Source organism: Leptodactylus fuscus, chromosome 5 (genome assembly GCF_031893055.1).
Source record: "Leptodactylus fuscus isolate aLepFus1 chromosome 5, aLepFus1.hap2, whole genome shotgun sequence".
NCBI classification, from domain to species: Eukaryota; Metazoa; Chordata; class Amphibia; order Anura; family Leptodactylidae; genus Leptodactylus; species Leptodactylus fuscus.
The window spans coordinates 137116781-137128935 of NC_134269.1; the positions used below are offsets into that span (position 1 = coordinate 137116781).

At 42.5% G+C, this 12155-nt stretch overlaps 1 protein-coding gene across 1 annotated transcript in view; it reads right to left on the reverse strand.

Moving 5' to 3' along the window:
• Positions 1–12155, reverse strand: part of PUS7L (pseudouridine synthase 7 like) — a 21823-nt gene continuing 9668 nt past the window's right edge. The window contains exons 7-10 of the mRNA XM_075274345.1: positions 10651–10732; positions 5269–5549; positions 5122–5175; positions 1–701 (exon numbers count right to left, since the gene is read on the reverse strand). Of these exons, the coding sequence (XP_075130446.1) occupies positions 372–701; positions 5122–5175; positions 5269–5549; positions 10651–10732 (747 nt within the window). The 3' untranslated portion in view covers positions 1–371. The remainder of the gene's footprint in view (positions 702–5121; positions 5176–5268; positions 5550–10650; positions 10733–12155) is intronic.

Sequence of the window (12155 nt, forward strand, 5' to 3'; positions counted from 1 at the left end):
TTCAGTGTGTTTTCTATATTCATTCTGTATTTATTTTTGTATCTATGATGAGAAATTTTTTCAAGTTTTCATTATTTCAATTGTTAATTGTAAATACAAACTTTTGCAACTTTTTATGCTCTTTGTAGCTATAATTGCACTTGAGAAAGGGCTCAGCCTGAAACGCGTTGTGCATAGTACTCAATATAGGTGTTGAATATTCCTTGAGGACAGTTTGGCTTGTGCGCACTCTACCCCATTCCTGCTACCCGATTGGTCTGGAACCTTGAGGGATCCCATTGTATTCTTTTCTTTATAGCCAAAAGCACAGTATAAAAATATATGTTAAACCCATTTTTTTAATATCTAAGAACAGCTACAGTCATAGAGCTTTAGAAGTTGCACTTCATCATCTCTCGCAGACAAACAGTAGCATAACAGGAAGAATCCAATTGAAATGACAGCTTTAATGCTGTTTTCTGAGATGCTATATGTTCAGAATCTTCCCCCTGGTTTTGCTGATCAGTCTCTGGAATAGGTGTATAAATTAAATTACGTGGGTATTTTATTACAGGTCTGTAACAACCGGGAATATTCAACTGCAATGTGCCAACCCAAAACTTACAGGACTGCAGCCCAGCACTAGCAAGAGCCTCTTTATACCACTGTCCAACCTGATTAGTAGGATATCTAATGCTGTGTCCTGGCATTGGAAGCACTACCTAGAAGAAAGAGAGATTAGAGGTATAAGGAAGGGCACAGATACTACTAGAACAGCAATCATAGTGATCAAAATGGATATCAGCAGTAAACAAAACTGAATCATACTGTTACACCATAAGCAGAAGACCCCATCTAACATCCCTTTAATGCAATGTTCTGTTTTGATGCTGTCGCTTCTCTAGTGTGTGCATGGGGTTGCATGAAATTAGAAATATATTGCTGCTTTTTCCTGAATACAGTGCAACTGTTTCACATAGGCTGTGCTTTGCATTGCAGCTCAGCCATTTTTGGAGCACAAAAGGCCATGGATGAGAGTGATGCCGTTTCATGAATAAAGCAACCATATTTTAATAATCTTATACAAACCATCTGAATATTGTGACATTCACATTGAGCAATTTGATATGTCATTCAGCAATAATTTGATTTCATTTGATACCTAAATATGAGTCAAGTTGCTCCCTATTAAGTACAGTAATGATAACTGAGATGCAGTAATGAGGAATGGCTACTACACAATTTTTCCAGCTTCCTCCATGCTATAGTTGCAATGCCAAAGGCTCCCAATATCAGTTAATCATGGAAGCCCAGTTATTGGATCCCCGTGATCAATCACCCACCTCACTGGACTATTTCTATAATCCCAGCCATGTCTAGTCGCAGCATACAGACAGGTATCCCCATCTAGATTGCGAGCCCTACTGGGGACAATCAGTTATGACAATATCACTGAAGTACTGCAGAATATGTGGTTATAAATCAAATCTCAATCATTTTATATTAAAAATACTTTTGTATGCTAATACAAAAACTGTTATAGCGATGGTCTGGGAGAATATTACTGCATTCTTCACAACATACAGGTGAGTCGTGGATCAAAAAGAAAAAAAAACAAAAAAAAGTTTCATGTTCAAAAAAGGAATGTTATGCATGAAATTCTCTACACATGCCTTGTGTATATACCGTGAAGGAAATAATTATTTGATCCCTTACTGATTTTGTAAGTTTCCCCACTGACAAAGACATGAACAGTCTATAATTTTAAGGTTATGTTAATTTTAAAAGGGGCTCTGTCAGCAAAATTATGCTGTAAGAGCCCCACATATGCGTGAATAGCCTTTAAAAAGGCTATTCAGGCACCGCAAATGTTATTTTAAACCTCCCCCCCGTTTTAAAATAAAACCATAAAAACATATTTGTATATCATACCTATTGTGCACGTCATCTTGCTGTCACGCCTTCCTCTTCTTTCTTCTTCCAGCGACGTCCTCCTGTCCTGGCTCTACCCTGCCTTCATCTTCTGTTCTTCCGGCAGGTTGTGTTCAAATCCCGCACGTGCGCAGTATCGCTCACTCCGGAGCGCTACTGCGCATGCGTCGGCATCATTTTTGCTGTAGTTATAAGTACCCCTTAGAACTATGCGAGCGTACTGCACATGCGCAGTATGCAAGTGAACTTCTTCATTCCGGAAGAAATGAAGATGAAGGTGGGGGAAGAGCAAGGATAGGAGGGCGTCGCTGGAAGAAGAAAGAAGAGGAAGGCGTGACAACAAGATGACGTTGGATCGTGGAGGACCGCCCAGCGTGCACGCTAAAGTATGATTTACAAATATGTTTTTATGGTTTTATTTTAAAACGGGGGGAGGTTTAACCTTTTCGCTGCCAAGGGTCTCTGGAAATTTTGCACCTCCAGTAGCCAGAGCAATTTTCACAGTTTTGAGATGGACAAATCAAACCTAAATTGCAACATTAAAAAAGCATCCAACCCCCCCCCCCATACCTATATATTTTCTTAAAGTAGACACCTGCAGCGTTGTCAGAATGCCACTTGGTACTGTATACGAACAGGCACCTTCATGCAATTTTGATTTAAAGTGAATGTTTTATGAAAAAATGCAAATAAATGTATATTAGTTGTTAAAAGCGGAAACCAAACAAAAGATTAAATGCACCAAACCTCCTAAAAATAAGAGTTCAACATGTGCAGAGTTCATACATATCACTATGGCCTGAACCCGCATGCACATGTCTTCAGAAAATCGCTAGAACAGGAAGGAACAAAATTCTGCTTTGAAGCTGGAAATGTTAAAAAAGTATCATCCTATAAAATGTAGGGATTACACACCATGAAAAGTAAGTGAACCCCTAAACCCTATATATTTTTTGAAAGTAGACAACCTGAAGATTACAAATGTCTTAATGGGTCATCAATAGCCACATCCACCTTCATGCAACTTTGCGACCAACACAAATAATTTTTTGAAAAAATACGCTAAAACACATATTTGCACCTAAAACTCATGTTCAATCTCACATTCATATACAAAATACTTTTAAAATAATAGCTTATGGTGTATACAATGTGTATATATACTATATTTACCGCAAACATCAACTACAACAAGAGCTCGGACTCCCAAAAACACGAATACAGAAGACAAGCAGGATTTTGCTGTTGTTCACTAATATGTTAAAAAGCTATACTGCACCTACCAAACTGAAAAAAGTTAGATTTTGGTATCACAGTCAGAGTACACAGCATACCGTATATAAAAACACAATTTAATAGTTTATATATACAACCACCTTCATTCAACTTTGCCGCAAACAGAGATTGCTAGCAAAAATTGCGCAAAAATTCAAATTTGCCACTAAAGTGCGGCTCAAGAAATCCCTTTCTGCAAACATAATGTACTGTCCATAAAACTGCAATATGTGAGGAGTTCATACATACCACACATGTATATATTTACAGGGGCGGGTGTTAAAGAATCGCCAAAATCGCAGAAATGCGCCATCCCATTTTGTGCATGCAAATTAAATAGGACTTTACATAAAAATGTTATTTTCCATCCCCCTATAATAATTTTAGCAATCTATAGATAATCTCTAGTGATCATCTCTAGTGATAATCGTTATTACTATTATTTTAGTGTGTAACGGATATCACTAGAGACGTATTTTACTGTAGAAAGCTCAGGTATAGACAGGACAGGGATTGGGTGAAATGTAAACTTTATTTGCGACTTTATGTATATGTTGTGTAAGTGTTTGGTGCGACTTTTTTTTTTTGGCTTGCGACCTGGACAATGGTAAACGTCTGGGTCACAGCGCCAACAAACTTCCTGGTTATGTTCAGGAGGTATAACATAAGAATACCCCACTAGAAAAGCTCAGGGGGGAATTACATTATAACTGTATGTGACAATCAGAGACAAATGTATAGTATGTTCTCTGATTGGCAGGAGAAGGGTTAATAGGGACAATAGAGTCCCTGCCACCCCCCTCCTGCTGTCACATACAAGTTATGCAGAGAGAGAGATCGTTTCTGTGTCTCTCTCTCTGCTGGGCTGCTCCGTGTCCCTCTTCCTTTCTTGTTAGATCGCAAATTGCTTGCTTAGACAGGAGGGGGGGAGACTTTGGAGCTCTATATCTTTGGACTGCATCAACATATCTTGATGCTTTCAATTGCATTTTAAAGAGGAGAATCTCCTCTTTAGAATTATATCAAAAACTCGATGATTGGATGTACAGTTTTGGAGAAATTCACTGTTGAAACACTGTCGGGAATTGAGATCTGCAGTTGGATCTCAATGCCAAATAGTGTTTTCAACAGTGAATGGCTCCAAGACTGTAAGTAAAATCATCAAGTCCCTGGTATCATTTTAAAGATGAGAGTCTCTTCTTTAAAATGCATTTTAAAGCATCAAGATATGTTGATGCAGTCCAGAGATATCGGCATTAGTAGGGAGGACGTACTAAGTACGTCCTCGGCTACTGAAGTGCCACCTTGGGAGCACGTACAGTGTACGTGCTTGGCAGCGAAAGGGTTAATATAAAATAAGCGGTGCCTGAATAGCCTTTTTAAAGGCTATTCACGCATATGTGGGTCTCATACAGCATAATTTTGCTGATAGAGCCCCTTTAACAGTGAGAGAAAATCACATTGTATGGGTTTGTAACCTATTCCAGCCTTGTGCAGGTCTATGATCTTGTCCTTGACACCCTTAATCCCATAGAAAACTTATGGAGGGAGCTGAAGCTCCGAGTTGCCAAGCGACAGCTTCAAAATCAAAATTCCTCCTGACGTGCACAAACCTCATCATCATCTACAAAAAACATCTGACTGCTGTGCGCGCCAACAAGGGTTTTGCCACCAAGTATTAAGTCTTGTTTGCCAGAGGGATCAAATACTTATTTCTCTATGCAAAATGCAAATAAATATAAAATTTATACAATGTGAGTTTCTGGATTTTATTTTTGATATTCTGTCTCTCACTGTTAAAATTAACCCACCCTGTTCATGACTTTGTCAGTGGGTAAACTTACAAAATCAGCAAGGGATCATATAATTATTTCCTTCACTGTATGTGTACATCGGAGGATATAAAAGCTGAGAAAACAGAAAGTGTCAACTTACTTGATGTATAGAATATGCTTCTTCTTCCTCTTCTGCAGCTGTAACAACATGAACCTGTATAAAACCAATATTTGTCAGAGCTGGCACAGATTGTATAACTGTATATTTTACAGATTTATGTCATGTTCAAGCCAGAAAACAACTCACTCTGTCATTCAATGAAGTAGTTTCATTTACATTCTGGTCGCAAAGTACCAGGTCTCCTTCTACAACTTTTGAGCCATAGGTAGCTATTCTGTAAGACGTAGCTTCATTCCAGACCTTACTGCAATATGCGTGTATGTAGAAGATGCGCATGGAATGTGGAATACTGAGCCATCCTCTTACACATCCCTCGTCGCTCATTCCATATCTATTCAGTGCCCGCAGCACCATTCTCTCACGGACTTTGTATATTGGCATTAGTGGAAGAGTACCTTTTATATCCTCTGAAATATGATTGGTAAATAGTGATTGAAACATAGATTTATTAATATCTGTGATTAAATAATAATGTTTTTAGACCCCAAATTCTGTAATACTTTAAGTCATACTATATCTTTATACAGTTTGGAGCACAACATACAGTCACTCATCAAGTTTTAGTGTTGGGATTCCCTTTACCCACTAAGAGTAGGCCATTTTTCATTGTTAATTGGGTTTTCTGGGACTTATAAAAAGGGATTTTTGTGTACTCACCTGTAAAATCCTTTTCTCGTTGTTTCACTGGGGGACACAGAAACCATGGGTATAGACCTGATCATTAGGAGGCAGATACTAGGAACAAAAAAAGTGGTTGGCTCCGCCGACGCAGGCTATACCCTCTCACTGGCAGAATGCTCAGGCAGTTTTGTACCACAGCAGTAGGAGAGCGTCCCCAAATGAACAATATATATGGAACCAAAAACCACCAAAAAAACCTAAACCCGTGAAGGGAAAAAGAAAAAACCCCAACCCTGTGCCAAAATTTAATACGGGGGGGAACCTGTGTCCCCCAGTGAAACAACGAGAAAAGGATTTTACAGGTGAGTACACAAAAATCCCTTTTTCTCGCAATATTTCACCGGGGGACACAGAAACCATGGATCGTCCAACAGCAGTCCCAGAGGAAGGGAAAAACTTAGACAATCTTGCGAACAATCAGCGCGCTGCTGCCTGAAGAACTTTTCGACCCAAACTGGCATCGGCAGAAGACACAGAGTGAATCTGGTAAAACTTAGTGAAAGTGTGAACCGAAGACCAGGTGGCAGCCTTGCAGACCTGGGAAACGGAAGCCTTATGCCGAACAGCCCAGGAGGCACCAACAGCCCTAGTCGAATGAGTCGTCACCCGGAAGGGAGGATCCCTACCCTTAAGCCGATAGGCTTCCCTGATAACAGACCGAATCCATCTAGCGATGGACACCTACCTTGGAAGCAGGTAAGCCCTTCCTGGATCCCTCCGGAAGAACAAAAAGAGAATCACAGTGGCGAAATGGCTCTGTAAGAGCCAGGTAGACTCTGACTGCCCGAACCACATCCAGGCAGTGGAGGGAGTGCTCGCGAGGATGTTTTGGATCTGGACAAAAAGATGGCAGGACAATGTCCTCATTGATATGGAAAGAGGACACCACTTTGGGAAGGAAGCATGGAAGGAGACGAAGCACAACCTTGTCCTTATGCAAAACCATGAAGGGGGACTGGCGTGACAAAGCCGCTAGCTCAGAAACCCTACGAATAGAAGTGACAGCGACAAAAAATGCCACTTTTCAAGAAAGCAGGCGAAGAGAGATGCCTGTAGAACCTCCAAGACTAGATTGAGATCCCAAGGATCAATGGGAGGCTGGTAAGGAGGAACACAATGCGCTACCCCATGGAGAAAAGTTTTTACCTGAGGTAAGAAGGTAATAGCCTTCTGGAAAAGAATGGAAAGAGCCGAGACCTGACCCCTCAGGGTAGACAGACCAAGACCCTGGTCCAACCCGGACTGCACAAACGCCAGGACTCTAGGCAAAGAAAAAACAAGAGGATGATACTTTCCCTCTTCACACCAACGGACGAAGGCCTTCCAGGTGCTGTAGTATATCTTTGCTGATTGAGGCTTCCTGGCCCTAAGCATAGTTCGAACAGGCTCAGAAAAACCTCGGCGCTTCAACACCTCGGTTTCAACAGCCATGCCGTTAAACGCAGCCGATGTAAGGAAGGATGGAATAGCGGCAGATTTTTTTGCAGAGGCAGAGGCCAGGGAGCGTCTGCTATCAGAGCCATGAGATCTGCATACCACGCCCGACGAGGCCAGTCCAGCGCCACCAGGATTGCAGGAACCCCCTCAACCTTGAGCTTCTTTAGAACCCGAGGGAGGAGAGGAAGAGGGGGGAAGAAATACAGGACGGGGCAGAGGGAGCCATCCTTCTTTGGAACAGTAAATAGGTTTGAATAGAACCCCTGGAACTGTTGAGAAATGAGCACGGGCACAATTACCCCTTGCTCTTGAAGCCTGGCGACTGCCTTGAGAAAAGCGGCCGCCTGAGCGGGGGAAGAAGGTAAAGAGGAACAAAAAAAAAAACCTTTCTTCTGGGAGGGTGGAAAACTCTATGGATTAGCCGTTCGAGACCACTTCCCGAACCCAGGCGTCATCGACCCAGGTGAGCCACATGTCCTGGAAGGCAAACAGACGTCCCCCCAACCAAGAATTCCCAGATGGGGGCAGCCCTTCATACAGAGGGGGGCTTGGCAACTCCCGACCTTGCAGGCTTAGATCGGGGATGCCAGGCAGGTCTAGGCTTAAAGGAGGGCTGCTTAGAGTGCTACTCCCTAGAAGAGTGTTCATTGAAGCGGGACGAGGAGCCCTGAAAAAAACGAAACCGTTGGGAACGGCTAGAAGACGAGGCAGGCTGCCTCCTAGAACGCCTCTGAGGTAAGAGAGCTTTTGCCTCCAGTAGCTTCAGAAATACAGTAAGTTGCTCCAAACCTTTCCCATAGAGACGGCCCTGTTCACCGTGAGAAAAAGGTAAAGCAACCACCACCTTTTTAGAGGCAGGCTCAGCGTTCCAGGAACAGATCCAAACCATCCGACGCATTGCCACAACATTACCCTAACATTGCCTTAGCTGAGCGGCGAGCCGCTTCAAGGGAAGCATCACATAGATATTTAGAAGCATTAATTATCTGGTCCACCAGAAACAGATTGTCCTGCAGAGCAGATTCATCGGCTAAACCAGCTCTCAACTGTTTGCCCCAGGCAATACAAGCCTTACTAACCCAGGATGCCGCAAAAGCATGCCACAATGCAGACCCCGCTGCTGCAAAGGCCGACTTAGCCAAGGAGTCCAGCTTCCTATCAGCGGGATCACTTAGAGAAGCAGCGTTAGCTAGAAGCAGGATAGTTGCCTTAGATAGCCTGGCAATAGCCGGACCAACCGCAGGAGGCTCAGTCCACCTATACACACACTGTTCCGGGAAAGGAAAAAGGACATCTGACCTCCTGGTGGAAGACAGGGACCGGTCCGGATGAAGCCACTGTTCCTGCAAAATATTATCAAATGCCCCGTGGTTAGGAAACACCAAGGGCGACCGGCGACTATGGCGAAAAGATACAGCCTCCTGAGCCCCAGACTCAGCACCCTCTGTCAATTGCAATGTATCATGAACAGCACGTACAAGCTCCTGCATAGCAGCTGCCACTGAGTGCCTGACTGAAACTCTGTATCAGAGTCAGAGGCATCCCCAGATGAAACAGAATCCACAGGAGAAGACTTAGATCCACCTGTCTTGAAGGAGCCGTGCATAGACCCTCTGCCTGGTGAACACCCAGGAGAGAAAGAGGAAGATCATGACCCATAGGACAACTTCCTAGTCCATTTACGAGGACAGCCGCCAGCACTGGAATGGGAGAGTCCCTTAATAGCTTCAACCACAGTCGCAGACTGCGCCGCAATCTGAGTGGGCAAATGCTCCAAGGACACCGCCATGGACTGATTAAGCCTGGCCAAGTTACCCACAGCCTGAGACAGGGAAACCACCCAATCTGGGGAGGGAGAAGGGCCGGGAGGCTCCTGGGGGGGTGAGCAGCACTGCAGAGTGAACAGATAGACACAGACTGCCCGCAAGGAAACTTTTGCTTACAGCTGGAGCACGCATAAAACAACTGCAGGGGGTGCCGGGACCCGGAAAGACTCCTCATGAAAGGACAAGGCACAAAAAACGACCTCCAAGGGGAAGCCTACTGTACTACTGTAAGAAGACCGACCCCACTGCTGCGAACAAGCTGCCAGAGGATCCAAACTGAGACTGCCAGGAACACAAGTCTCAGAAAAAGGAAGTACCTTAAATAAGGCCTTCCTCCACCAGACTCCCTCCAAAAAGCAGGAAAGGCACGCCCAGGACCGCCCCTGCCTGACCAATGGGATAGCAGGGCGGCCCCAGGGCAAAGGAAAGCCCAGGGACGAGGCGGGCCTAGTGTGGCCGGACCTGTTGCGGCCTACACCCAGGCAAAGCCGCGGCTTCGATTAGAAGCCACAGCTGACTGACCCCCTCTTCTGGTCTGTGCTTCAAGAAGCCCCGGCAGCAGAAAAAGCCATCCTCTCTATCCACAGTACAAGGTACAGAGACTTTGGACTTCTACAATAAAGTTTGGACTTTTAACGCAGAGGGTGAGTGCCAAGTTTTTTCTACTATTATACTGAAAGGAACAAGAGTGTTTGGGTGAATGATGTGACCTCTTCAGTACCTACCAAGTACAGTGCCTACGTATAGGTCATCAATTTGAAAGTCTAGGAAAACCTATTTAATGACCAATATTTTACCACATTATTTGTATGTGATAGTTTGAAAGATACATTTTATCTTGTTCAGTTATTATAATAGTATTTACTTCTTTTTTTGTGAGAGCTGATTTATTTTTATGCAGTTTATGGATTTATCATTGTCTCTATAGTCAGCAGCTCTGCTTCTCCCCCTCCTCCTCCTACAAGCTGCTCAGAGGGGGACACTTAGAGTCCCATAACTCAGGATCAGTTAGGGCTAGGTAGATGATTAATCATCATGATAGCCCTTACAGATTTGGAGCAATTTGCTGCTAAAAACGCTTTTGAAATTAAGATCTGCATTGGGATCTAAATGGCAAGTTGGAGACATTTAAATCTACTTTGAGAGAGTATATAGCAAAATATATACCCAAAGGGAACAAGTATAGATGTCTTAAATGACCTCTCCATGACTTACAGCTCTGTTTAAAAGGGCAGTGAACAATAAAAAAACAGGCATTAAAAAATATAAATTAGAAGGGTCGACTGTAGCCTTTGAGAATTACAAAGGACTTAATACAATCTGTAAAAAGGGAAATAAAAGAGCTGAAAGCATCTGCATCCATCTGCCAAATTTGGCGCAGACTGGTTGAGTTGTTTGGCCGTGTATAAAGAACAGAAATTCATTTTTATATTTAGGGAGAGATGTGCAGTTGTTTATTCTGCATCCTCTCTAGTTTCTGGGATTTATAACATATGGATTCATGATAATAAATTAAGCAAATGGATTCATGATAATAAATTAAGCTAATTGTTTTAGTGCTTACCGGTTTGTGAAAAATAAATTTTAGCTTTATTTACAGGATCGTCACCTTCTTCAGGGGTGAAAAACAACTTAATAGCCTGTGCCTAGAAATGAAGCATTAAAATTTAGAGAACAGCCATTAGAATCTATTTCATACTAAACCTGAAAAAATCTAAATACTAAAGAAACCAGAAAAAAAAAAAACTTTGTGAACTACAAAAGCTGTTATGCTACATTAGACACTGTGATACATAACTCACACTCACAAAGTAGCTCTCACCAGTATTTGTGTAGCCATTGTAAAAACAAAATTAAAACTAATTTACAATTATTGAACTCAACCAAACTGAATGATAAATTAGTTGGCACATCAAAATCATCAATAGGAAGCCTAATGCTTAAAAGGGGTTTTCTTGGAACTTCAATACTGATGACCTATCCTTAGCTCATCAATATCAGGTTGCTGGGAGTCCAAGTTTTGGCACTCCAGCCAATCACAAGTTTAAGGGGGTTAAGAGGCTTGGCTGAATGCTGTGGCCATATCATTGTAAACAATGTATAGCACCATACATTGTGTAGCAGCCATACCATGTAATGCAGATTAATATTTTTTACTTAAACTGAGGTGCAGGCAGGGCCAAATGACTGATGAAAGTGATGTCACAGGCTCAAAAATGGAGGCCACAAACCTTTAACAACAACTGTCTGGAAGGGTACTTTAAGGCAGATCCCCAATATTGACTATTTAAGTACATATAAACCCCTTTACAAGGTTATAGAGCGAGTCATTTTCTTAGCAATACATATATCCATTCCATTATACCCTATGCCTGTACTCTGCATTAATGCATTAAACATTTCCTTCTTGTGTTACCATTATCTACTAACCAACCCATCCTTGATATCTCCATTTCCATCTGTGGTTGTATTCAACTCGAATCTCACCTTCACCCCACATATTTAGACACTTGCATGCTCATATCACCTGCAAATCAAAAACATATCCAGAATCCACCCTCTTTTTGCACTATGGAAAATCCCCTGATTCACTTGTCTTGACTATTACAATTCTCTACTAATTGGCTTTCCTATAACAAAACTCCCCCCACTACAGTCTGCCCTAAATGCAGCCCCAGACTCCTCCTTCTGTCAAACCAGTACACAAATGCATCTATCTTGTGCCACTTGCTGCACTGGTTGCCCATCCAGTACAGAATACTATGTAAAATTATTACACATCCACAAATCCCTCCATAGCACAGTACCTCTCTATATCTCCTCCCTTAGCACTGTCTACCATCCTAACAGTTCTCTCTATTCCAACAATGACTTTAGACTTGTATCCTCTGTTAACTGAACATCTCACTCCCGTCTCCAAGGATTATCTCAAGCTGCATCGGTGCTCTGGAATGCTCTACCCCAGACAAACAAAAAACACAACTACAGCAGCTTTAAGCATGTCCTAAAAAGACCTCTGTTTAGGCAGGCTTATCACATAATCTGATCATTGTTCTACACCTTCTCACA